The following is a 23,922-nucleotide window of genomic DNA, read 5'->3' on the forward strand; positions in this document are numbered from 1 at the left end:
GTGAAGGGTGTATTTATAGGCATTTTGAGGTTTGGGAAACTTTGCCCCTCCTAGTTGGAATGTATATCCCATACGTCACTAGCTCATGGACTCTTGCTAATATGAAAGAAATGAATTTATCAGGTAAGTTCTTACATACATTATGTTTTAATATAATAATTAATACAATGATAACTCTTAAGGTTAGTAGCAAATGAAAGTATTATAGGGTATGACAATGTTATAAGATATGACAAAAGAATGTATATGATGAATAATATACAATTTATTTGCTAAAATCCAAATTTAAAACAAATCTAAAAAACTATTCTATCGATGATTGATTAAATGGTATAAGATGCCGGCATCTAATCGTTTCTAAAACAAATCCTAACGGACCTAGGTAATAGCTGCCTTTCTGACACAGGTGGAAACAGATATAGTTTAACCTATCACATGGTTCATTGTAATATTGTTCCCTATATAAGGGGAGTTGTTAGTTCCAGTAAGCATCTTGATAAAGGTAGCTCTGTCTACCGAAACGCGTAGATTTTTGCTGACTGTCTGTTATATTAAACCAGGGATTTATACTTGGTCTTGCAGGTTCATCCCCATTTCTTAAATATTTGGAATATGGGCATATGAGTAATTCCTGTAATAGAACTTGTATTCCCTTGTATTCAGTACGTCACCAGGTACATTGTTTGTTTACCTTGAACAAACTATATGTATAATTCCTGTTAGACGTGAAACTTTGTTTTCCTATTCAGCTTAAAAAAGGACTTTACTGACATTGGCTGGGTCTTATCTGAGCAAACGCAGAGACTCTAACGATACAACTAAGTCTCATTTAAGCAATACAGTTTATACTTGGCTGCCAAATGGAATAAACACACTCCTTCTACAGCTGTATTGGATCTGCAACTACGGAACAAATTGGCTTCTATTGGATAAGGAACCATTCGAAAGGAGACCTGTAATACAAGCTGATCAAGTCATCGGGTCTTCCGACGGATTCCAAACATTCACTTTAACACTGCGAACTGTGAGTTTTTCATATGTGAAATCTGTAGCTGTGCACAGCCGAAGAATTATATAGATCCTATTAGAATCTGATACTACTCACTAAGGCCCTCTATTTAAAAAGGGACTTTCTTCAACAACGGACTTCCAGCTCTCATCATTGAGCGTGTATCAATCCTTTGAGATTCACCTGCTGTTTGTACTTTGTAACACTAAAGCCATATCATTGACACACTGTATTAACTTATGTTATATTGTTGTTACTTTTTTCAAGTTCTATTACCTAGGTCCGTTAGGATTTGTTTTAGAAACACTTAGATCTTATACCATTTAATCAATCATCAATAGATTAGTTTTTTAGATTTGTTTTAAATTTGGATTTTAGCAAATAAATTGTATATTATTCATCATACACACTCTTTTGTCATATCTTATAACATTGTCATACCCGATAACACTTTCATTTGCTACTAACCTTAAGGGTTATCATTGTATTAATTATTATATTAAATACAGTTTTATGTCACATATCACGAGGCACTTAATTCAAAATGAATTTATTCTCAATATATTTGAGACTTTAATCACAATTTATTCTTTTATATATATAAATTCTAATCCTTTTGGTGAGCTCCTGTTTCGGAGCGCTTTTTGTCCCATGCTCTTTTGTTTTTGTTTGTACCCCAGGATCATTTTTTGAGGAATCAGTGATCTAACTAGGGACGTTTAGCAATTTCACCACTTTTGATAGCACTCACACCATTTCCCTTTTGTATCTATAAAAAGGCTGATCAATGAAAGAGTTAAAAGTGAAAATACATATCCTGAATTGTACATGTTAAAATAGAACTTGTTGAAGGAAATAGTAGCAATGTTTCTGGGTTAGGCTTGTGAAATCAAATGCACTTCTTATTCTCAGAATTTGACACTACAGGAAATGAGAGCAAATAAATAAATAATTAAGGTATTTTGCAATTTTTTTTTTTATTTTTTTTTAAACTAAACATTTTATATTATAGTCTCAAAGTGTTAATTATACCTTTTTTTTTAAAAGAACATGAATATCCTTTTGTTGAAGAAGCAGCAATGCCCTCCTGGGGGCTTGCCAATAGCATGAGGCATATATGTGCAGCCATCAAATAAGCAGCTCCTGAGCCTACCTATGAATACTTTTCAACAAAGGATACAAAGAAAACAAAATAAATGAGTTAGTAGAAGTCAATTGTACATTTGTTTAAATCCTCTATCTGAATCATGAAGGAAAAAATCAGTTTAATTTCCCCTTAAGATAAACATGTCCGCAGCATTCAGTATAACTAATGCATTCCTGTGTAACATTAATAAGGTGACCCACTACGATTTTAAGCCCTATATACTTTATAAAGAATTTTGAGGCTGTAATGCAGAAGAGTACTATAGTCACTAACAACATCCTAACTCTTTTTTTTTCTGTTTTAAACCTAAAAGTTTGCTTATGTTTAAGTTCTGGAGATTCTTATACTTTAGAAAAGTACAACATCTTATGGTTGTTTATATTAAACACTAATGTGAAATCAGCTCCTTAGACTTGAAAGCGGTGATTCTTTATCCACAGATGAAAGCAAACCCCGGAACCAATGACGTACTTTAAAACATCCTTGTACTTTTCTTAAGGAATGATGATTCACATTCTTGAGAACACTAATGGGCTGTGTTTGTGGGATATAGGCCCTGTTATTACAATATTAAACATTTATCAACATTGACGGGAACCGTGTGATAGATGTTCTCAGGAGATTATTTTCTCAAAGAGCAAAGCTATATTTGTAGTTTTTCTTTTCATCTTTCATGGGATGCATCAGGTGAATGATGCTGAACATCAGATACAAATCCAAGTAAAACTACTCAATGTATATTAAAGTCTAACTTTCAAAGAGTCTTACTTGTAAATTATTGAGGATATATTACACACCGAAATAACCTTCTTGGTAAAGCTCTAATTTATAAGGAACCATAAACTTTAAAGGGATAGGAAAGTTAAAATGAAAACTTGCTTGATTCAGATAGAGCATGTCATTTTAAGACGCTTTTAAATTCACTTCTATTTACAAATATGCTTTGTTCTCGTAGTATCCCTTGTTGAAAAAGAATGCGCATATATCCTACACTAGTGGGAGCTGATGCTAATTGGTACCTGCACAGATTGTGTCTCTTGTGATTGGCTGACTAGATGTGTTCAGCTAGCTGCCAGTAGTGCAATGATGTTCCTTCAGCAAAGGATAACATGAGAATAAAGCATTTTTGAAAATGGAAGTAAATTGGAAAGCTGTTTAAAATTGTATGTTCTGTCCAAATCATGAAAGGAAATTTTGCGTTTCCTGTCCCTTTAATTCACCGGCAGAAATGATTTCTTCTTCCCAAAATAGATGCAGATTGCTTCACGTGCCCCAGTATCTAGGGAAAAAAGATTGATTGTATCCAGTTTGTATTAAAATATTAGGATTAGTGTTGCCAGTGTTGTTGGAGAAAGTTTAACCATATTTTTTAGCATATATATACATTTTAATCAAAAAAGGACATTGTCTGCAATCAAAAGCTGGACTGATGCAAAACGTTAAATGGACATAAAATGTTCTAATGTGTTTATACATTGTATGTTGCTTGCTTATTATTGTGTGTTTATCCCATTCAAATGGATTAAACGCACAGTTAAAGTCAGTTCCATAGCAGCAATGTATTACTGGGACATAGCTAAACACATCTGGTGAGCCAATGACAAGAGGCATATATATGCATAGCCACGAATTACAATCTAGCTCCCAGTAGTGCATTACAGCTATAGAGCCTACCTAGGATTGCTTTTCAACAAAGGAAACCAAAAAGCACAAAGTACATTTGATAATAAAAGTGAATTTCAATTTTAAAAATTGCATGCTTCTATCTGAATTCTGTTTTTACTGTCCCTTTAATAAGGCTGGATATTAAGTTGTTGTGTTTTTGTTTTGTTTTTTAAATATACAATAAGTCCTTCAAATGTTTCTGCTTTTTAAAATTAGATGTAGAAATCCGATTGGATGAAGATGGATTTGTGTTGCCAGCTTCCCACCATGAAGAAGTTTCTAAAAGGTCAGTCAAATACGGTTATTATTATTTAATAGAATGTCAGTGTTCCTTGCTGTTCTAGTCACAACAACTTAAATAAAATACCAAAGGTTTTTGTTACACAACATGTTTTGTAGCCAAAACTCAGCAGTAGATCAGTGAAAGCTGAAATATTGGTGTAACATATTTGTTAGGTAACCACATACTATCATCATCTGCTGGATACATTGTAAAGTTTTTGGTCTTTATATTCCGAATCTCATATGCAAACTACAGTCATGACGCAGGTACTAGTTTCCATTTGAGTATAGTTTTCCAAAAAGCCGATCCAAGCATTATGATATAAATTTTTCCTCCCATAAGCCACAGGGCGATACTGAACATAGGCTAATTCACCACACTGCAGGTAATAAGCAAACATTACTGCATGTTTTAGGAACAATCTGTGGTGTTAATTTCTGCCTGCATGTATAGTGCTAATTTAGACCAGATTAACAATTATCCTTAACATTGAGGGGACATTTTCTGGGTATGTGTGTATATATATATATATATATATATATATATATATATATATATATATATATATATATATATATATGCGTGTGTGTATTTCTTTCCTAAGATATGGTGATTCCACAGAATCTGGGTATGTGTGTATATATATATATATATATATATATATATATATATATATATATATATATATATATATATATATATATGCGTGTGTGTATTTCTTTCCTAAGATATGGTGATTCCACAGAATCAATTATTAGTGGGAATATCACTCCTGCCCACCAGGAGGAGGCAAAGAGCACAACAGCAAAGATGCTATATATGTCACTTCTCTTACCCATAACCTCCAGTCATTCTCTTTGCCTCTTGTGCAAGGAGGAGGTGAAGTAATTAGGTGTCCTGATTAAGATTCTTCTATCAAGATTTTTTTTTTGAGTCTGGGCAAGATTGCTTTGGCTTTCCATCACAGTTTAGGTATAACTGTACTCAACATTAGTCTCTTCAGCAGGGCTGTGGTGGCTTTAAAGCAGTTAGGAACTTGTAAAGTAAGCTTTGCTGCGTTTTCCTAACAGGTTGCTGCCCTGGGATTGAAAGCCTGAGTAAGTTTACTCTGTCTTTCTTTTTTCCACAGGTCTCTATGAGGAGAGGCATCCTCTCATACTTTGTGAGGTTGTCTGACTGCCGGGCGACTGGAATGCAGGCAAGTGCCTTTTTTTGTCTTCTGGGGCTAGGAGGCTTGCACTGAAAGGGTTGAGAATCCTCTGCAGTTAAAGGACTATATATCCTTAGTTAGGATGTTAAGGCAGTGGCAGGCACTATTTTGCTGTGACTTGGAGACTTAGGAGTTAATTCCCTTCACAACATGGAAGGGTTAACTCTCCAATTGATGGCTCAGAGTTCTATTGTTTACCCTTTATTTTTTTGTGGGCAGAAGTTTTAGATAGCTTTGTGGCTTAGCAGAATTTGAAATACACTGTTTATGCTTTGTTTCTCAGTCTGAGGAACGAGACTGTTTTGTGTGTGTTTGCTATGGCGGGACTTGTTAGAAGAGCGCAGGATTTGTTAGTGGCATTCCTACGGGGGCTGAGTGTTCCTCTAGAGAAGCACAGCGTTTTAGTTTTATCTTTATTTTTCAACTTTTCATGTTTTTGTGTGAGTTGGGGCTTCATAGGGCAGACAGTGTTTGGCGGCATGAAGAAGGCTTTTTCGACTCGTTGGTTTATCAGTACGTCAAGTTTCCAGGTTATGTTTAGGGTCAGAGATTAGCAGGCTGCTCTGCTAAATTCCCTGGCAGTTCCTTGGGATTTCAATCTGATGGCTCTCCTCTATTAGTCTTTGCTCGTATCTAATGGGAGTGAGCATCAGTATTGTTATAAGTTCCTGCATAGTCTCGCAGGATCTTGTTTTCAGACCTAGCGGAGATGTATTTTTTCAATCTGGTGGTTGTTCCTGTGGAAGGACCTTCTAATTCAGGGTCTTTTCTTTCATTCAACTTCTTTTTCTCTGAAGCTTTCTGCTTGGAGATTGATTGCTTAGTTATGTCCAAGTGTGTTTTTTCTGAATCGGTCATTGAGATCATGATTCAGGCTCGCAAGTCTGTTTCTAGTTTCTTTTGCCATAAGGTATGGCATAAATTCCTTGATTGGTGTGAATCCATGAACTTCTCTTAGAAGTAGGATTAGGATTCCTAGGGGTTTTGCCCTTCTCCAGGTCGGTCTGGAGGACGTTTTGTCAGTCAGTTCTCTGCGTTATCTTTTTTTACACGAGTGTCTGGCGGATGTGCCAGACGTGTATACTTTTGTCAGAACCTGGTTAGTATCAGGCCTGTTGACGTCTGTTGCTCTTCTTGGAGCTTTATCTTTGTTTTAAGGTTTTTGCAGCAGGCTCAGTTTGAGCCTTAGCATTCTATAAGATTTTATAGATTTTATGTTATATACTCTGCTCGGTGAGTTCAGGTACTCTGGGCTTTGCAGTGTGATTTGTTTTATCTTTTCAGGATAATGCGTTTTTTTTTATCCTAGGTGAAAAAATTTTTTTGGAATTGTTGTTCCCTCTCTGTGTCCTCCTTATTTTTGGAGGTACGTGTATGCACAATTTGGATGTTGTTCAGGCTTCTGTTTTTGTTTGTTTTCTCTGTATTAGATAACTACTGCTACTTCTCTTTTTTTCTGGTTGAGAAGTTTACTTAGTTTGTTTTTCAGAACTGTGGGGCTGCAGTTTCCAAAGAGAGTTATGGCTCATTATTCGAGGGTTGTCTCTTCTTTTTGGGCTTTCAAAATGAAATTTCTGTGGAACAGATTTGCAAGTCTGCAATTTTGTTTTTCTTTGCATCTTTTTCCAAATGTTTCAAAATTGATTCATTGTCTCGTTTGAGGCTTCTTTTGGGATATATGTTCTTCAAGCAGTGGTGCCTTCTGTTTGGGTTACCTGTCTTATCCCTCCCTAATCATCTGTGTCTTCTAGCTTGGGTGTTGGTTCCCACTAGTAATTGATGATTCCGTGGACTCACCATATCTTAGGAAAGAAAACATAATTTATACTTACCTGATAAATTTATTTATAATGACACGATGAGTCCACGGATCATCTAATTACTATTGGGATATTCACCTCCTGGCCAGCAGGAGGCGGCAAAGAGCACTACAGCAAAGCTGTTAAATATCACCACCCTTCTATCCAACCCCATTCATTCTCTTTGCCTACGTTAGTTTAAGGAAGTGGTAAAGTTAGGTGTCTGAAAAGATACTTCAATCAAGAGTTTATTATTTTATTTGCAGTACTAGTATGTGCTGTTTTTCCTCCAGGGTGTAGCTGTAGTCCATTTCAGTCTCTTCAGTATAGCATTGGTGGCTTTTACGCAAAGGGAACTTGTGGGACATAATTCTCACTGCGCCTCCCTCATATTTAAATTAAAGTTGCTGCCCTTATTATTATTTTCCACAGGTCAATGTGAGGGAAAGGACCTCTCCAAACCCAGTGAGCGGCTTTGCTGCCAGACAGATTTTATTGAGGTAAGTGCTAATTTATTTTCTTAAGCAGCTTTAAGGAAAAGACATGGCACTTTACTATTTCCCTGACAGGGATATTTAATACATTACTCCTAGTGTTGTAAGGGGATTATGTATGGCAGTATTGCAGGCACTGGGGACTTGAGGAAAACTTGGCTCATTTTGGTGGTTTTATTAACGTTTTTGCATTAAGATGTTTGCTGAGACTTTATTTTTGACACGTCCACGATGGGCGGGGCTTGTGTGAGGTAACAATTTATCTTTTGCGCATTTGTTATTCTCTCCCTTCCTGTGTATGGAGGAGAGATATCTGCATCTTAACATTTTTCAAGTTTGTCATTTGTTAGCCTAATATTACTGAAACAGCTCCAGTCTGGATTCCGGTTTCAAAAAATAAAGCAGTTTCTTTTTAAATAGGCACCTCAGCAAAGCTATTGCTGAGGTGTAGAGGCTGTTTGAGGTGTTAAGACTTTTTTATTACGTAATATCTTGTAAAATAAAGCAGTTTCGTTTTTGTTCAAAAAAATAAAGCAGTTTCGTTTTTGTTCAAAAAAATAAAGCAGTTTCATTTTAAAATTTAAAGAGACAGGGCAGAAGTGACTACTACACGACTAAATATGGCAGAATTCTCTGTTCAGCTACAAACATTACTTGCTAAATTCGAGGAAAAGATGGATCACTGCTTCAATGACCTGCTGTCTGTTGTGAGATATCAGCGCGGGGAAGAGGCTATACTAACACCCAAAATGGCGGCTCCCCTAAATCTCATTAAGGAAGACGAGACTCCTCACTTTTGCCTTAGATTAACATCACCGGCACTGGAAATCCTGCAACCCTGTTTGGAGCCCACTCCGCATGATGTCCCGCTAAACACTGGAGTAAGCCTTGCAGAGTCGAAGAGCTACGTTCTACCGGCTTCAATTAGAACAGAGGACAGTTTTAAGAACGAAACTCCGCAGCTAACTAGCGACTCACCACTCACAAGTGATTCACAGCCTTGCACAGAGAGCGGGAGCTGCAGTTCAACTTCGGATGTCACGGAGACTGAGATTGATACCGCTCCACAGAAGCTGCTCACCGCGGTAACGACTATAAAAGAACCCAGTCATGCAGACCTTAAATCTCTCAACAGACCGAACGTTACATTCTCGGATACCCTTATCATCAGCCCAGCACAACCCCCGGGGGCCATTCTCATGTCTAGCCTGCAGACGGATCAGAACCTGGCTACAGACCCCCTTGGCAGTAGGTTTCAGACCCTCCACCTCCTTTGGAAAGAGCAAGATCTCCCTGACGCATCTCCACTCCTTTTGCACATTAAGGTACAATCGCTACAACCTACTCCATATATAATTAGCAGTACAGGACTGAGAAGAGGAGTAGGTTGAGGCCCTAGTGTCAATCGGCAAAGCTCCATGCTCCTGTTGTATAAAACTTTGACTAACAGCTTCTATTCTAAGACGTTTCTCAACTGGACTTTTGTGATACCGGTCCTGATATGTGGAGTGCGACACTTAGCCTTATAACATACCTACTGCAATTTCGTGTTTAGACTGTATCTGTTATTGAAATTCTTTAGTCAGCCCTTGCACACTATTATCAATCCACAGTTCTCCCAAGGTTTTCCTTTTTTAAGCACCTTTTTTGACTATGCTGTCTGGGCTCTATGTTTATATTGCTGAACATATAGGAAGAAGATCTTTTTTTTTGGGATACCGGTTGTATCACATTATTGTATATATATGTTTAAGTTGCTTGCTACCCTAGATCCCACTGTGTTGACCAATTCAGTTTCATGGTCCAATTGCTATGAGCCTAACTACCCTAGCTAGGAAATATGTAAGTTATATTATATAGGTGATATATTTTTTATACATATCTTAGTCTCCAAATGACCACGTGCTTCACAATTCAGCTAGACTATATAAAGGTTCATAGTCACTCTATGCTGAAGCAAAAATAATGTGCTCATATATATGCTTATATTATTTTTATATATTGATGTGTGTGTAAGGGGGTTACTTAGCATCAGTGGGACTGTCTATATTTTCATTGCAGTATAGCTTCTCACGCTACCTAGTTTTACATACACCTAAGATGTGAGTATCACTAAGATAGCACATACAACTTTCTAAGCATAGGACCCTAACTGACTCCTGAAAGGTTAAATACATGCAAATCCCTTGCTATTTGTGTATTCATAATGTTGCTGATAGTATACAGCCTTTGCAATCTGAATTAGTGCTAAAAATGTGGTTTGCTGTTACATTTAACTAGCGGAGCATTGCTATTTCCCCTACTCCTCTGAGGTAGCCTCACTCCAGTTTCTACATAAGTGGCAGCCTCCACTATAACAGTAAACGCAGTATGTTCTCTAAATCATTTAGCATTACTTCTTAGCACTATGTACACGATCATTATGTCTTATGTTTATATCAACAATCAAAGGCTCCTCTGATGGTTTTCCCCCACACTAGATCTAAACTAATATGTACAATTTATTACCCCATCCTAGCAACTCTCATGTAAACCTCACTAGTATGTTATAGCAATACAGCTTGTTACATAAGCCCTCTCTGGTTTTTTTCAAACTCTATATGTGCTAGTATTGCATATGCTAAATATCTCTATCCCTAGCTATAGCAATATTTTTGGGGCTATTAATTATGAGGATATAAGTGTTTGTTTTCAATGATTGTACATGGGTGCATCCTTATGTTACAGGGGATTATAATGGAAAGTGTCATGCTGCATTACATTAGAATATTGCTTTCTGAGACCCCAGTATATCTTGGCATTCTTCCGCACTGCCAGCGGCCGAGGCAGTGTGGCGTGCTAACAATTTTACTTGTGTTACTTGGAGTGATATAATTCAAATGGCATGTTAGTATAGACTCTTCATGATCTTCAGTTGGGTTTCTTAAGTATATAACTTGGTATTGTTATCATGAACATATTATAGTATGACTTGCTTGTTAGAAAGTATATCTATCATAGGTTTTGCCTACGCTGCTCACACCCTGTTACTGCTGGGTCCCTCTCCTCCCTTTCCCGCCGGTACTGGCTGCCTGCGGGTCATATCCATTCTCCTTTTTCCTGCATCGTCTATAGCTGACACTTCCCCAGGAGAGGGGCTCACCCAGAGATCCTGTATATTCCATACATACTAATATCCCCCCCTCCATATAACTTTCTTAAGAACTACCCTTATTTATCTTATTGAAAGCACCTCAACTATACATATAAATTCCTATACCCTGAGTAACTCCTGCTTACAAATTTGACATACTAACTGGCTCCGCCCTCCACCCCCCCTACTCTACTTTGAGCGGCTCTCGCCCGCTACATCCCCCTACCCCATAAAACTATAGAGCCACCTCCTCCCTAGCCCTAACCTTACTTGAATAGATACCCTAATTTTCTTCTTACACAGCTGGGAGAGGACCATTATTGTTTATTTTACATTTATGATACTCTATAATAAAACTGAAGTCTTTCTGTGAGACAGCCCACATTGTATAGTAACGCTTGAGATATGTGAATATATTATGTAGCTAACTATACTATGTATACATTGATGTATAAATGTTTTGGGGCTTACCCCATACTCTGTATCTTTTTATGACTTCAATAAAAATTATTTAAAAAAAAAAAAAAAATTTAAAGAGACAGTAATGTTTTTTTCTTTATTTAAATTGTTCATAATTTAATTATTTATATTTATTCTGTTAAGATGGACCAAGACTCTATTACAGATGTCCTTTATGCTTGAATTCTAATATTGAATCACCAATTCCTTTTTGTTCCTCATGTGTTGAGAGAACATTCAATCTTAAGGATAGATTTTTTTGAGCCTATATTGTCTAGGACGGATGCTGTCCAGGAGTCTTCTGACAATGTGCAAGATATGCCGCATTTTTCTCCTCAGGTTTCCCAAATTTTAGTACCAGTGCCCTGCGCTTCCTCTCAAGCTCCGGCTGGGGTCTCCTTGCAAGACGTTGCTTCCCTCATGTCTTCTGCAGTTTCTGATGCGTTGTCTGCTTTTCCCATGCTACAGGGAAAGCGCATGAGGAAGTCTAAAGAATCAGTGCGTAAGGTATCTGACTCGGTCGTGGCTATTCCGAATGTTTCCTCTCATAAATCTGATGAGGAGGATTTTTCGGTAGCATCTCAGGGTGAAATCTCAGATTCTGACAGTGTAATTCCTTCCTCTGATGCTGAAGTTGTATCGTTCAGGTTTAAGCTGGAACACCTCTGTTTACTACTCAAGGAGGTTTTGGCTACTCTGGACGTCTCTGACTCTGTCATTGTCAACCCTAAAAAGTCTAGTAAACTTAACAAGTATTGTGATGTACCTTCCATGCTGAAATGTTTTCCTGTACCAGATCGGGCTTCAGAAATTATTGTTAAGGAATTGGAGAAGCCGGGTATTCCTTTTTCTCCTCCTATTTTTAAGAAGATGTTTCCCATTGATGACTCTATCAAGGAGTCTTGGCAAATGGTCCCCAAGGTGGAAGGGACAATTTCCACTTTTGCTAAGAGAACTACTATTCCCATAGAGGATAGCTGTTCTTTTAAGGACCCTATGGATAAGAAACTGGAGGGTTTTTCTTAAGAAAATGTATGTTCACCAGGGTTTCCAATGGCAACCTGCGGTGTGTATTGCTACCGTTTTGAGCGCAGAGGCATACTGGTTTTATGCGTTGTCTGATTGCTTTCAAACAGACATTCCCCTTGAAGAGATCCAGGACAGGATCAGGACTTTTAAATTGGCCAATTATTTCATTTCTGATGCTTCCCTTCAAGTTATCAAGTTGGGAGCAAAGATTTCTAGTTTTGCCATTCTGGCTTGAAGAGCTTTATGGCTGAAATCTTGGTCTGCAGATGTGTCGTCTAAGTCTAAGCTTTTGTCTATTCCTTACAAGGGTAAGACCTTGATTGGCCCAGCTTTGGCTGAAATTATTTCTGAGATTACAGGAGGAAAGGGTAATTTCCTTCCTCAGGATAAGAAATCTAAACAGAAGGGATGTCAGAGTAATTTCCGTTCCTTTCGAAACTTCAAGGGTAAACCTTCCTTTCCCTCTACAAAACAGGATCAGTCCAAACCTCCCTGGGACTGGGATCTTGTGGGGGGGCAGACTTTCCTTTTTCGCTCAAGCTTGGTTTGGGATGTTCAGGATCCTTGGGCGATAGACATCGTGTCCCAAGGATACAAACTAGAATTCAAGACCTTTCCCCCCAGGGGCAGATTTCTTCTCTCAAGATTATCTGTAGACCAGATAAAGAGAGGCATTCTTATGTTGTGTTCGGGATCTATCCGAAATGGGAGTTATAGTTCCAGTAGAGGAGCAGGGTCTGGGATTTTACTCCAATCTGTTTGTGGTTCCCAAGAAAGAGGGAACCTTCAGACCAATCTTAGATCTCAAGAGTCTAAACAAATTCCTCAGAGTACCGTCCTTCAAAATGGAAATTTTTTGTTCCATTCTTCCCTTTGTTCAAGAGGGTCAATTTATGACAACAGTAGATTTAAAGGATGCATACCTTCATGTTCCCATCCACAGGGATCATCACAAGTTTCTGAGATTTGCTTTTCTCCACAAACACTTCCAGTTTGTGGCTCTTCCTTTCGGACTAGCTACAGCTCCCAGAATTTTTTCTAAGGTTCTGGGATCTCTGTTGGCAGTGCTCCGGTTACAGGGTATTGCAGTGGCGCCTTATCTGGACTAAATTCTGGTTCAGGCCCAGTCTTTTTATCTAGCAAGCTCCCACACAGAGATGCTTCTATCCTTCCTGCGCTCTCACGGTTGGAAGGTGAATCTGGAAAAGAGTTCCTTAATTCCATTTTCAAGGGTAGTCTTTTTGGGAACCATAATAGATTCCATTTTGATGAAAATATTTCTAATATATTTTCTAATCTTGTCTGTCTCTTCAGTCCTCTCCTCAGCCTTCAGTGGCTCAATGTATGGAGGTAATCGGTCTCATGGTAGCCACCGTGGATATTATTCCTTTTGCTCATTTCCATCTCAGACCTCTGCAGTTAAGCATGCTCAGACAGTGGAATAGGGATTACGCAGATCTGTCTCTGCAAATTCATTTGGATCAGATGACAAGAGATTCTCTTCCTTGATGGTTGTCTCAGGATCATCTCTCCCAGGGAACCTGTTTTCGCAGACCTATCTGGGTGATAGTGACTACGGATGCCAGCCTGACAGGTTGGGGAGCAGTCTGGGGCCTTCTAAGGGCTCAGGGGACATGGACTCGGGAAGAATCTGTTCTTCCCATAAACATTCTAGAGCTAAGAGCAATCTTTAATGCTCTTCTGGCCTCAGTTAGCTTCTGCCCGGTTTATCAAATTTCAGTCAGACAACATAACCTCAGTGGCTTACATCAACCATCAGGGTGGAACTCGGAGTTCTTAGGCCATGAAAGAGGTGTCGAAGATTATTCAGTGGGCGGAGACCCACAACTGTTGTCTATCTGCGATCCACATTCCAGGAGTGGACAATTGCGAAGTGGATTTTCTGAGCAGACCAGGGACCCTCAGGCGGTTCTGATAGATGCTCTGGCAGTTCCTTGCAATTTCAATCTTGCATACCTATTTCCTCTGTTCGCTCTCCTTCCTCGGGTTATTGCTCGGATAAAGCAAGAGAGGTTGTTGGTGATTCTCATTGCTCCGGCGTGGCCTTGCAGGATTTGGTATGCAGACCTAGTGGAGATGTCATATCTCCCTCCTTGGAAACTTCCTCTAAGAAAGGACCTTCTACTTCAAGGGCCCTTCCTTCATCCAAATCTAGTTTCTCTTAAGCTGACTGCTTGGAGATTGAACGCTTAATTTTATTTAAGCGTGGTTTTTCAGATCAGGTCATTGAGACTATGATTCAGGCTCGCAAGCCTGTTACCAGGAAAATTTACCATAAGATTTGGCATAAATATCTGTATTGTTGCGATTCCAAAGGCTACTCTTGGAGTAGAGTTTGGATTCCTAGGATTTTATCTTTTCTTCAAGAGATTTTTGGAGAAATGGTTATCGACAAGCTCCTTGAAAGGTCAAATTTCTGCCTTATCTATTTTGTTACATTAAAGTCTGGCAGAGGTACCAGATGTTCAATCGTTCTGTCAGGCTTTGGTCAGAATCAGGCCTGTGTTCAAACCTGTTACTCCTCCCTGGAGTCTTAATCTTGTTCTTAAGGTTCTTCAGCAGGCTCCTTTTGAACCTATGCATTCCTTAGATATTAAGTTGTTATCTTGGAAGGTTTTTTTTCTTGTTGCTATTTCTTCAGCTCGTAGAGTCTCTGAACTCTCGGCTTTACAGCATGAGTCTCCCTGTCTTATCTTTCACTCGGATAAGGTTGTTTAACGTACTAAATTAGGTTTTCTTCCTAAAGTAGTTTCAGATCGGAACATTAATCAGGAGATTGTTGTTCCTTCTTTATGTCCTTCTACTTCTTCTCATAAGGAACGTCTTCTGGTTCGTGCTCTGAAATTCTATTTACAGGCGACTAAGGATTTTCGTCAGTCTTCTGTTTGTAGTTTTCTCTGGGAAACATAAGGGGCAGAAAGCTACGGCTACTTCTCTTTCTTTGTGGCTGAAGAGTATAATTTGCTTCGCCTATGAAACTGCTGGACAGCAACCTCCTGAGAAGGTTACTGCTCATTCTACGAGGGCTGTTTCCTCTTCCTGGGAATTTAAAAATGAAGCTTCTGTAGAACAGATTTGCAAGGCTGCAACTTGGTCCTCTCTACATACTTTTTAAAAATTCTATAAGTTTGATACTTTTGCCTCGGCTGAGGCTTCCTTTGGAAGAAAGGTTCTTCAAGCAGTGGTGCCTTCTGTTTAGGTTCCCTGTCTTGTCCCTCCCTTATCATCTGTGTCCTCTAGCTTGGGTATTGATTCCCAATAGTAATTAGATGATCCGTGGACTCATCGTGTCATTAGAAAGAAAACAAAATTTATGCTTACCTGATGATAAATTTATTTATTTCTTGACACGATGAGTCCACGGCCTGCCCTGTTTTTGATGACAGGATATTTTTGTTATGTTATAAACCTCTGCACCTTGTTGCTTCCTTTCTCTCCTTTACTTCGGTCGAATGACTGGGATAGGATAGAAGGGAGGTGAAGGGAGCTTTGCTGTGGTGCTCTTTGCCGCCTCCTGTTGGCCAGGAGGTGAAAATCCCAATAGTAATTAGATGATCCGTGGACTCATCGTGTCAAGAAAGAAATACATTTATCAGGTAAGCATAATTTTTGTTTTATTTAAGACAGTTATTTTTAATAAAACCTCAGACACCTCTACACCTTTGTGTTATGTTCTTTTTTCCTTTTACCTTCGGCTGAATGACTGGAGGTTATGGGTAAGGGAAGTGACATATATAGCAGCTTTGCTGTGGTGCTCTTTGGCTCCTCCTGCTGGCCAGGAGTGATATTCCCACTAGTAATTGATGATTCCGTGGACTCAGGAAATAAATAAATTTATCAGGTAAGTATAAATTATGTTTATATATATATATATATATATATATATATTCTAACAGGTGCACATATTCATTCAATCTTCTTAGACAAATACTGGCAGTACAGTGGGTCATAGTGGAGAGCTCAGTGTGCCACGTTAGTCACAAGTTAGTTCTGCTCGATCACCGTTAATGTGTTCCCAATATTTTATTTTACCTGCTGCATTGTTTTTAATTGTTTACATAGTCTACTTTTACCTTTTATTTTGTTTGTTTTTTAAAATAACTTCCCACCTCCCTTGTATACACCTTCACCTACACTGAAAATATCAATAACAGATGTATTCTCTGTAGAAAAGTGAGACAATAGCACTGATAAATCTCCCAGGGGGAGGGGTTAGGACAGAGATTTTGATTTTTAAAAAAGTTGTGCCAGCCATAGTTAACATTTCAATATCTATTTCATTACCTAACTATATTTATACATAGATACCATTAGCAGTTCTGCTTTGCCTGCAGGCATAGCCAAATTTTTATGGGCATGTCCTTGAGAAGAACAGGTGATGGTTTTAGCAAAATAAGCTATTTAAAATACAATTTTTTTCCCTTTTCCATTTAATATGCTGCAGTAGGATAGCAAGTAATTTGGAACCTGTTAAGAAAAAACACATTTTTTAGTACAGTTTCCCTTTAAACATTGTGTGGGGAAATCATTTTTTCGTTTAAAGGACCCGTAAATACAGTAGATTTGCATAATCAACAAATGCATGGTAAAAAGACAATGCAATAACACTTAGTGAACTTCAAATGACTAGTAGATTTTCACTTTAATGTTGTTTGTAAAGTACTTCTAGAATAGCACCACACATGCATTTCATGATTCAGACAGAGCAAGCTATTTTAAGAGACTACTTATATTACTTATGTCATCAAATGTACTTTATTCTCTTGGTATATTTTGTTGCAATGCATATTTAGGTAGGCCCAGGAACAACAATGCACTACTGGCAGCTAGCTTGTGATTGATTGGCTACACACATGCATCTTGTGATTGGCTCACCAGATGTTTTCAGCTAGCGCCTAGTAGTGTATTGCTGCTCTCGAGCTGGCTTTAACTATGTGTTTAATCTGTTTCAGGGGTTAGACACATAGTAAGAGAATTCTATTATTGCACTATTGCTTGCGTAGAACACATTAAAACACATTTCTTGTGTGCTTTTATGTCCCTTTAACAAACTAAAAAGCGAGGCAACCTCAGTTGTCCTTACCCAGAAATCATTAAAGGGACAGTCTAGTCAAAAATAAACTTTCATGATTCAGATAGGGCATATCATTTTAAACAGCTTTCCAATGTACTTTTAGCATCAAATGTGCTTTTTTTTTTCTTTTAGATATTCCTAGTTGAAAGCTAAACTTAGGAGGCTCATATGCAAATGTCAGCCCTTGAAGGTCGCCTCTTATCTGAATGCATTTTGACAGTTTTTCACAGCTAGAGGACATAGTTCATGTGTGCCATATAGATAACACGGTGCTCACTCCTGTGGAGTTACATAGAAGTCAGCACTGATTGGCTAAAATGCAAGTCTGTCAAAAAAACTGAAATAAGGGGGGGCAGTCTGCAGAGGCTTAGATACAAGTTAATCACAGAGGTAAAAAGTGCATTAATATAACTGTGTTGGTTATGCAAAACTGGGGAATGGTTAATAAAGGGATTATCTATCTTTTTAAACAATAAAAATTATGGTATAGAATGTCCCTTTAAGTACAGTGGAATCCTTGTGCAACAAGGAAGTGTATGAGAAAACAGGCCTTTAAGCTTGTCTGCACGTGTCAGGGTGTTCAATTATTTATTTTACTTGCATTTTTACAAATACTTATTTTTCTCAACAGGATAGCAGTCTGCATTCATGGTCCAAAGAGATTTTGCTTCAATACCCATCATCTAATTGGAAAAGAATCTATCAAACAAAGACACCTAAATTTGCTTGGTTATGAGGTTGTACAGGTAAGAACAGTCTATCATAATATGTTATAATAGAAACATATGACCCATAAAGTTGTTTATGTACGTCATTATTCTCAGCAGCAAATAAATGGGTTTATTCTTATTTGTAAATCATTAAAAGCGAGGAGAGAGGGAATAAAATAAGCCCATATTTTACTATACTGTAGCGATAGCCTGTGTTACTTAGCAAATTTTGCACATCCTTATTTAAGGTACATATTTCCATCAACGGAGGAAGTTCCAGTTGGTTCAAACGTCCTCCTTTGAAAGTAATCAAAAAGCCCATAAAACACCAGTAATACACGCGTCTGTGTGTGAGTCTAATCCTTGGTCAAATACTGTATGTCTGTATCCCAAGTTGCCATGCAGAAAACTCTAATGGATTGAAATAGTGGTCAGTATTTTATCTGATGTGAGATAGAGAGCATTAAAAGCAGGCTTACTCTAGATCTCATTGTCACGCAGTGACTTATAATTATGCCCATGTGAAAAAAGGACAATTTCATGTCAAATCTTCATATATGAAAATCTATTAGCTGCTAGAACATAGTTTGCTGCAGTGATATCATGCTCACAACTCTTCAAACCTACCTTATGGTTTAGCATGTATGGTAACTGGCAGCTGGATCTGCAGTAAACTATCCTCTTCTTTTGATGTGTTTCTAGTGATTCGTTCAACCTGTTTAAGTGTGGTAAATTGTTTATAAATAAATCCTTTACCTTTACATAGTAACATAGTAGATGAGGTTGAAAAAAGACCGATTTCCATCAAGTTCAACCTATACAAATCTAAAATACTTACAAAAAGCTCCAGTTAAATTTAAATAATCCCTCTAAAAGGTGACCCATGTAATACTAGAAATCATATCCATGAATTTGTTTCTAGACAAAAATGTATCCAAACAATATTTAAATGTAGCTAGGGTATTGGCATTCACTACCTCCTTTGGTAATGAGTTCCACAATTGTATGGTTCTTACAGTTAAAAAATGTTTCCATTGCAGAAGATTAAATCTCCTTATAGCTTAAATTCTCCATTCCCCTTATTAGCTTTGTGGCCCTTCTCTGAACTTTTTCTAATTCTGCAATATCTTTTTTTTTGCGATCAGTCCCCAGACCTGCACTCCATACTCAAGGTGAGGTCTTACAAGGGATTTATATAGTGACAGAATTATGCTTTCCTCCCTTGAATCAATGCCTCTTTAAATACATGCAAGTATCTTTTATAAGCCTTTGTTGCCGTTGCCCTGCATTGTGCACCCATCTTTAGCTTGTTATCTATTACTACTCCCAATCCCTTTCCCCCTTTGTTTGGCTAAGTCTTGTCCCATTTAAATAATACGTTGCCTGCTTATTTTTACTACAAAATGTAGAACCTTGCATTTTCCCTTATTAAATCTAATTTTCCATTTACCTGCCTAATTTTTGCAGATCCCTTTGTAATGATAGTTCATCCTGCTCTGAGCTAATTACCTTACTTAACTTACTATCATCTTCAAAAATAGAGATGTCGCTATTTAATCCTTGCTCCAAGTCATTTATAAAAATATTAAAAAGAACAGGGCCCAGTACTGATCCCTTGGGGACTCCACTTATTACCTTTGTCCAATCTGAGTATGATCCATTCACTACTACTCGTTGCTCCCTATCTTTTATCCAGTTATTTATATTCAGCTATTCCCAGTCCCTTAATTTTGTGCATTAATCTCTCATGTGGCACTGTATTATTTTGGTATTTGCCTATTGAAACCACCACCTATACGGAAAATGTCAGTACTGCAACTTTGTAAAGCAGAGGCATCTGCATAATTCAGCCCACGTGGGGGTTGAAGGGAGAGAGCCCATCCCATTTGAAATCGTGTTCCTGCAGCTGCTTTGAACACAATGAAGTCTTATTAGCTACTTCCCTGATTACATTATTCCTTTAGTTGCTCTTTATGCTTTTGCTATTTTAAGATATATAAAAAAAAGCATTATTGTTTTAATATCTATAATTTATATGTGGAGTATATGTGTGCCTAAAATAATCTTACATGTAATTTGTTGTAATATTTAAGCTGTGAGTGAAAATAATACTTTTATAGATGTTTCATACAGCCATATTGGCATGATAAATTAATCATTCCTTTTTTAGCTTTCTTTAAAATGGTTTTCTTTTTTCCCCCAACAATATTCAACACCTGCTTAAAGTGATAGTAAATTCTAGCGTTTGTGAAACGCTAGGATTTACCAATGCAACAAAAAAAGGGGAATTTCAGTCATGAAGTATAAAATATTTTATGCTGAAAGTTTCTTTATTTGTGTGCAGCATTCGCCGCGTTGATGCCTCAGGCCGTCCATGGCAGAATGCTATTTCTTTCCTAAGATATGGAGAGTCCACGACGTCATTCAATTACTAGTGGGAATATCACTCCTGGCCAGCAGGAGGAGGCAAAGAGCACCACAGCAAAGCTGCTATATATGTCACTTCCCTTACCCATAACCTCCAGTCATTCTCTTTGCCTCTGTCAGTGGAGGAGGTGAAGTTTGGTGTCTGAAGAAATGAATTCCTTTTTCTGGTACTTTTCCCTGCAAGCAAGGATTTGGGTTTAGCTGAGTCCATGTCAATCTCTTCAGTAGAGTAGTGGTGGCTTTTAAGCAGTTAGGAAGTTGTGAGTTAGTTCTTGCTTTGTTTCCTAACACATTGCTGCCCATGGTACAGAAAGCCAGAGTTGGTTACTCTGTTCTTTCTTTTTCTACTGGTCTCTGTAAGGAATATGTGTCCTTTCATGCCTTGTAAGCTGTCTTCCTGCCGGACAGCTAGACTGCAGGTAAGTGCTTTTGTCTTCTAGGCCTTGGAGACTTGCACTTCAGAAGAATATGTCATATGCAGTAGATGGAGACATTTTTAAAATCCTTTTATACAGGATTTTCTGTGGCAGTGGGCAGGCACATTATGTATGTCGAGACTCGGGGGTTAATCTTCCCTTTATTGGGACGTTTTTCCTCTTCGGGCTAATTTTGTTAAAATACTTTCGGCTAGATTACGAGTTTTGCGTTATGAGTCTAACGCTGCTTTTTTCCTACCGCCGGTATTACTAGTCTTGTAGGTACAGCTGTACCGCACACTTTTTTTGCCCGTCACGCAACGTAACTACCGCACCTTTCAAAAAGTCCTTTCTCCAACATTGGTGTGTCCGGTCCACGGCGTCATCCTTACTTGTGGGAATATCTCTTCCCCAACAGGAAATGGCAAAGAGTCCCAGCAAAGCTGGCCATATAGTCCCTCCTAGGCTCCGCCCACTACAGTCATTCTCTTTGCCGTTGCACAGGCAACATCTCCACGGAGATGGTTAAGAGTTTTTGGTGTTTAAATGTAGTTTTTTATTCTTCTATCAAGTGTTTGTTATTTTAAAATAGTGCTGGTATGTACTATTTACTCTGAAACAGAAAAAGATGAAGATTTCTGTTTGTGAGAGGAAGATGATTTTAGCAGACAGTAACTAAAATCGATTGCTGTTTCCACATAGGACTGTTGAGATGAAGTAACTTCAGTTGGGGGAAACAGTTAGCAGACTTTTCTGCTTAAGGTATGACTAGCCATATTTCTAACAAGACTGTGTAATGCTGGAAGGCTGTCATTTTTCCCCTCATGGGGATAGGTAAGCCATTTTCTTAGTCTCAAACAGAATAAAGGGCTTAATATGGGCTATAAAACTGGTAGACACTTTTATGGGCTAAATCGATTGCTTTATTTGGGCATTTTATACATGTTTATGATGATATTTCACATTTATAAGCTTGGGGAACGTTTTTTAACGGCAGGCACTATGTTAGACACCTTTTCCAGTCAGGGAGGGCCTTCCCAGTTGTAGGCTGAGCCTCATTTTCGCGCCATTACTGCGCAGTTGTTTTTGAGAGCAAGACATGCAGATGCATGTGTGAGGACCTGAAAATAGCTGGAAAAGTTTCTAGAAGGCGTCATTTGGTATCGTATTCCCCTCTGGGCTTGGTTAGATCTCAGCAAAAGCTGTCGCTGGGACTGTATAGGGGTTAAATTTGTAAACGGCTCCGGTTCCGTTATTTTAAGGGTTAAAGCTCTGAAATTTAGTGTGCAATACTCTTAATGCTTTAAGACACTGTGGTGAAATTTTGGTAATTTTTGAACAATTCCTTCATAGTTTTTCACATATTCAGTAATAAAGTGTTTCTGTTTAAAATTTAAAGAGACAGTAACGGTTTTGTTTTAAAACGGTTTTTGTGCTTTATTAACAAGTTTAAGCCTGTTTAACATGTCTGTGCCTTCGGATAAGCTATGTTCTATATGTATGAAAGCCAATGTGTCTCCCCATTTAAATTTGTGTGATAATTGTGCCATAGCGTCCAAACAAAGTAAGGACAGTACTGCCACAGATAATGAAATTGCCCAAGATGATTCCTCAGATGAGGGGAGTAGACATGATACTACATCATCTCCTATTGTGTCTACACCAGTTTTGCCCACGCAGGAGGCCCCTAGTACATCTAGCGCGCCAATGCTTATTACCATGCAACAATTGACGGCTGTAATGGATAACTCCATAGCAAATATTTTATCCAAAATGCCTGCATATCAGAGAAAGCGCGATTGCTCTGTCTTAAACACTGAAGAGCAGGAGGGCGCTGATGATAATTGTTCTGTCATACCCTCACACCAATCTGAAGTGGCCATGAGGGAGGTTTTGTCAGATGGGGAAATTTCAGATTCAGGAGAAATTTCTCAACAAGCTGAACCTGATGTTGTGACATTTAAATTTAAATTAGAACATCTCCGCGCACTGCTTAAGGAGGTGTTATCTACTCTGGATGATTGTGACAACTTGGTCATTCCAGAGAAATTATGCAAAATGGACAAGTTCCTAGAGGTTCCGGTGCACCCCGACGCTTTTCCTATACCCAAGCGGGTGGCGGACATAGTGAATAAGGAGTGGGAGAAGCCCGGCATACCTTTTGTTCCCCCTCCTATATTTAAGAAATTATTTCCTATGGTCGACCCCAGAAAGGACTTATGGCAGACAGTCCCTAAGGTCGAGGGGGCAGTTTCTATTTTAAACAAGCGCACTACTATTCCTATCGAGGCTAGTTGTGCTTTCAAAGATCCTATGGATAAAAAATTGGAAGGTTTGCTTAAAAAGATTTTTGTACAGCAAGGTTACCTTCTACAACCCATTTCGTGCATTGTTCCTGTCACTACTGCAGCGTGGTTCTGGTTCGAGGAACTAGAAAAGTCGCTCGGTAGAGAGACTCCATATGAGGAGGTTATGGACAGAGTTCACGCACTTAAGTTGGCTAACTCTTTTATTTTAGATGCCGCCTTGCAATTAGCTAAATTAGCGGCGAAAAATTCAGGGTTTGCAATTGTGGCGCTTAGAGCGCTTTGGCTAAAGTCTTGGTCAGCGGATGTATCATCCAAGACAAAATTGCTTAACATCCCTTTCAAAGGTAAAACTCTCTTCGGACCAGAATTGAAAGAGATTATCTCAGACATCACTGGGGGAAAGGGCCACGCCCTTCCACAAGATAGGCCGTTCAAGGCCAAGAATAAGTCTAATTTTCGTTCCTTTCGCAATTTCAGGAACGGACCGGCCTCGAATTCTGCATCCTCTAAGCAAGAGGGTAATGCCTTACAGCCCAAACCAGCCTGGAAACCTATGCAGGGCTGGAACAAGGGTAAGCAGGTCAAGAAGCCTGCTGCTGCTAACAAGACAGCATGAAGGAGTAGCCCCCGATCCGGGACCGGATCTAGTAGGGGGCAGACTCTCTCTCTTTGCTCAGGCTTGGGCAAGAGATGTTCAGGATCCCTGGGCACTAGAAATAGTTTCTCAGGGTTATCTT

The 23,922-nt window shown here is 38.5% G+C and overlaps 1 protein-coding gene across 1 annotated transcript in view; it reads left to right on the top strand.

Annotated features, from left to right (window-relative positions):
* FASTKD3 (FAST kinase domains 3) overlaps positions 1-23,922 on the top strand; it is a 244,585-nt gene that overhangs the window by 61,190 nt on the left and 159,473 nt on the right. Inside the window, exons 5-6 of the mRNA XM_053714516.1 lie at positions 4,038-4,107; positions 17,955-18,069. Coding sequence (XP_053570491.1) covers positions 4,038-4,107; positions 17,955-18,069 — 185 coding nt within the window. The remainder of the gene's footprint in view (positions 1-4,037; positions 4,108-17,954; positions 18,070-23,922) is intronic.

Source organism: Bombina bombina, chromosome 5 (genome assembly GCF_027579735.1).
Source record: "Bombina bombina isolate aBomBom1 chromosome 5, aBomBom1.pri, whole genome shotgun sequence".
NCBI lineage: Eukaryota > Metazoa > Chordata > Amphibia > Anura > Bombinatoridae > Bombina > Bombina bombina.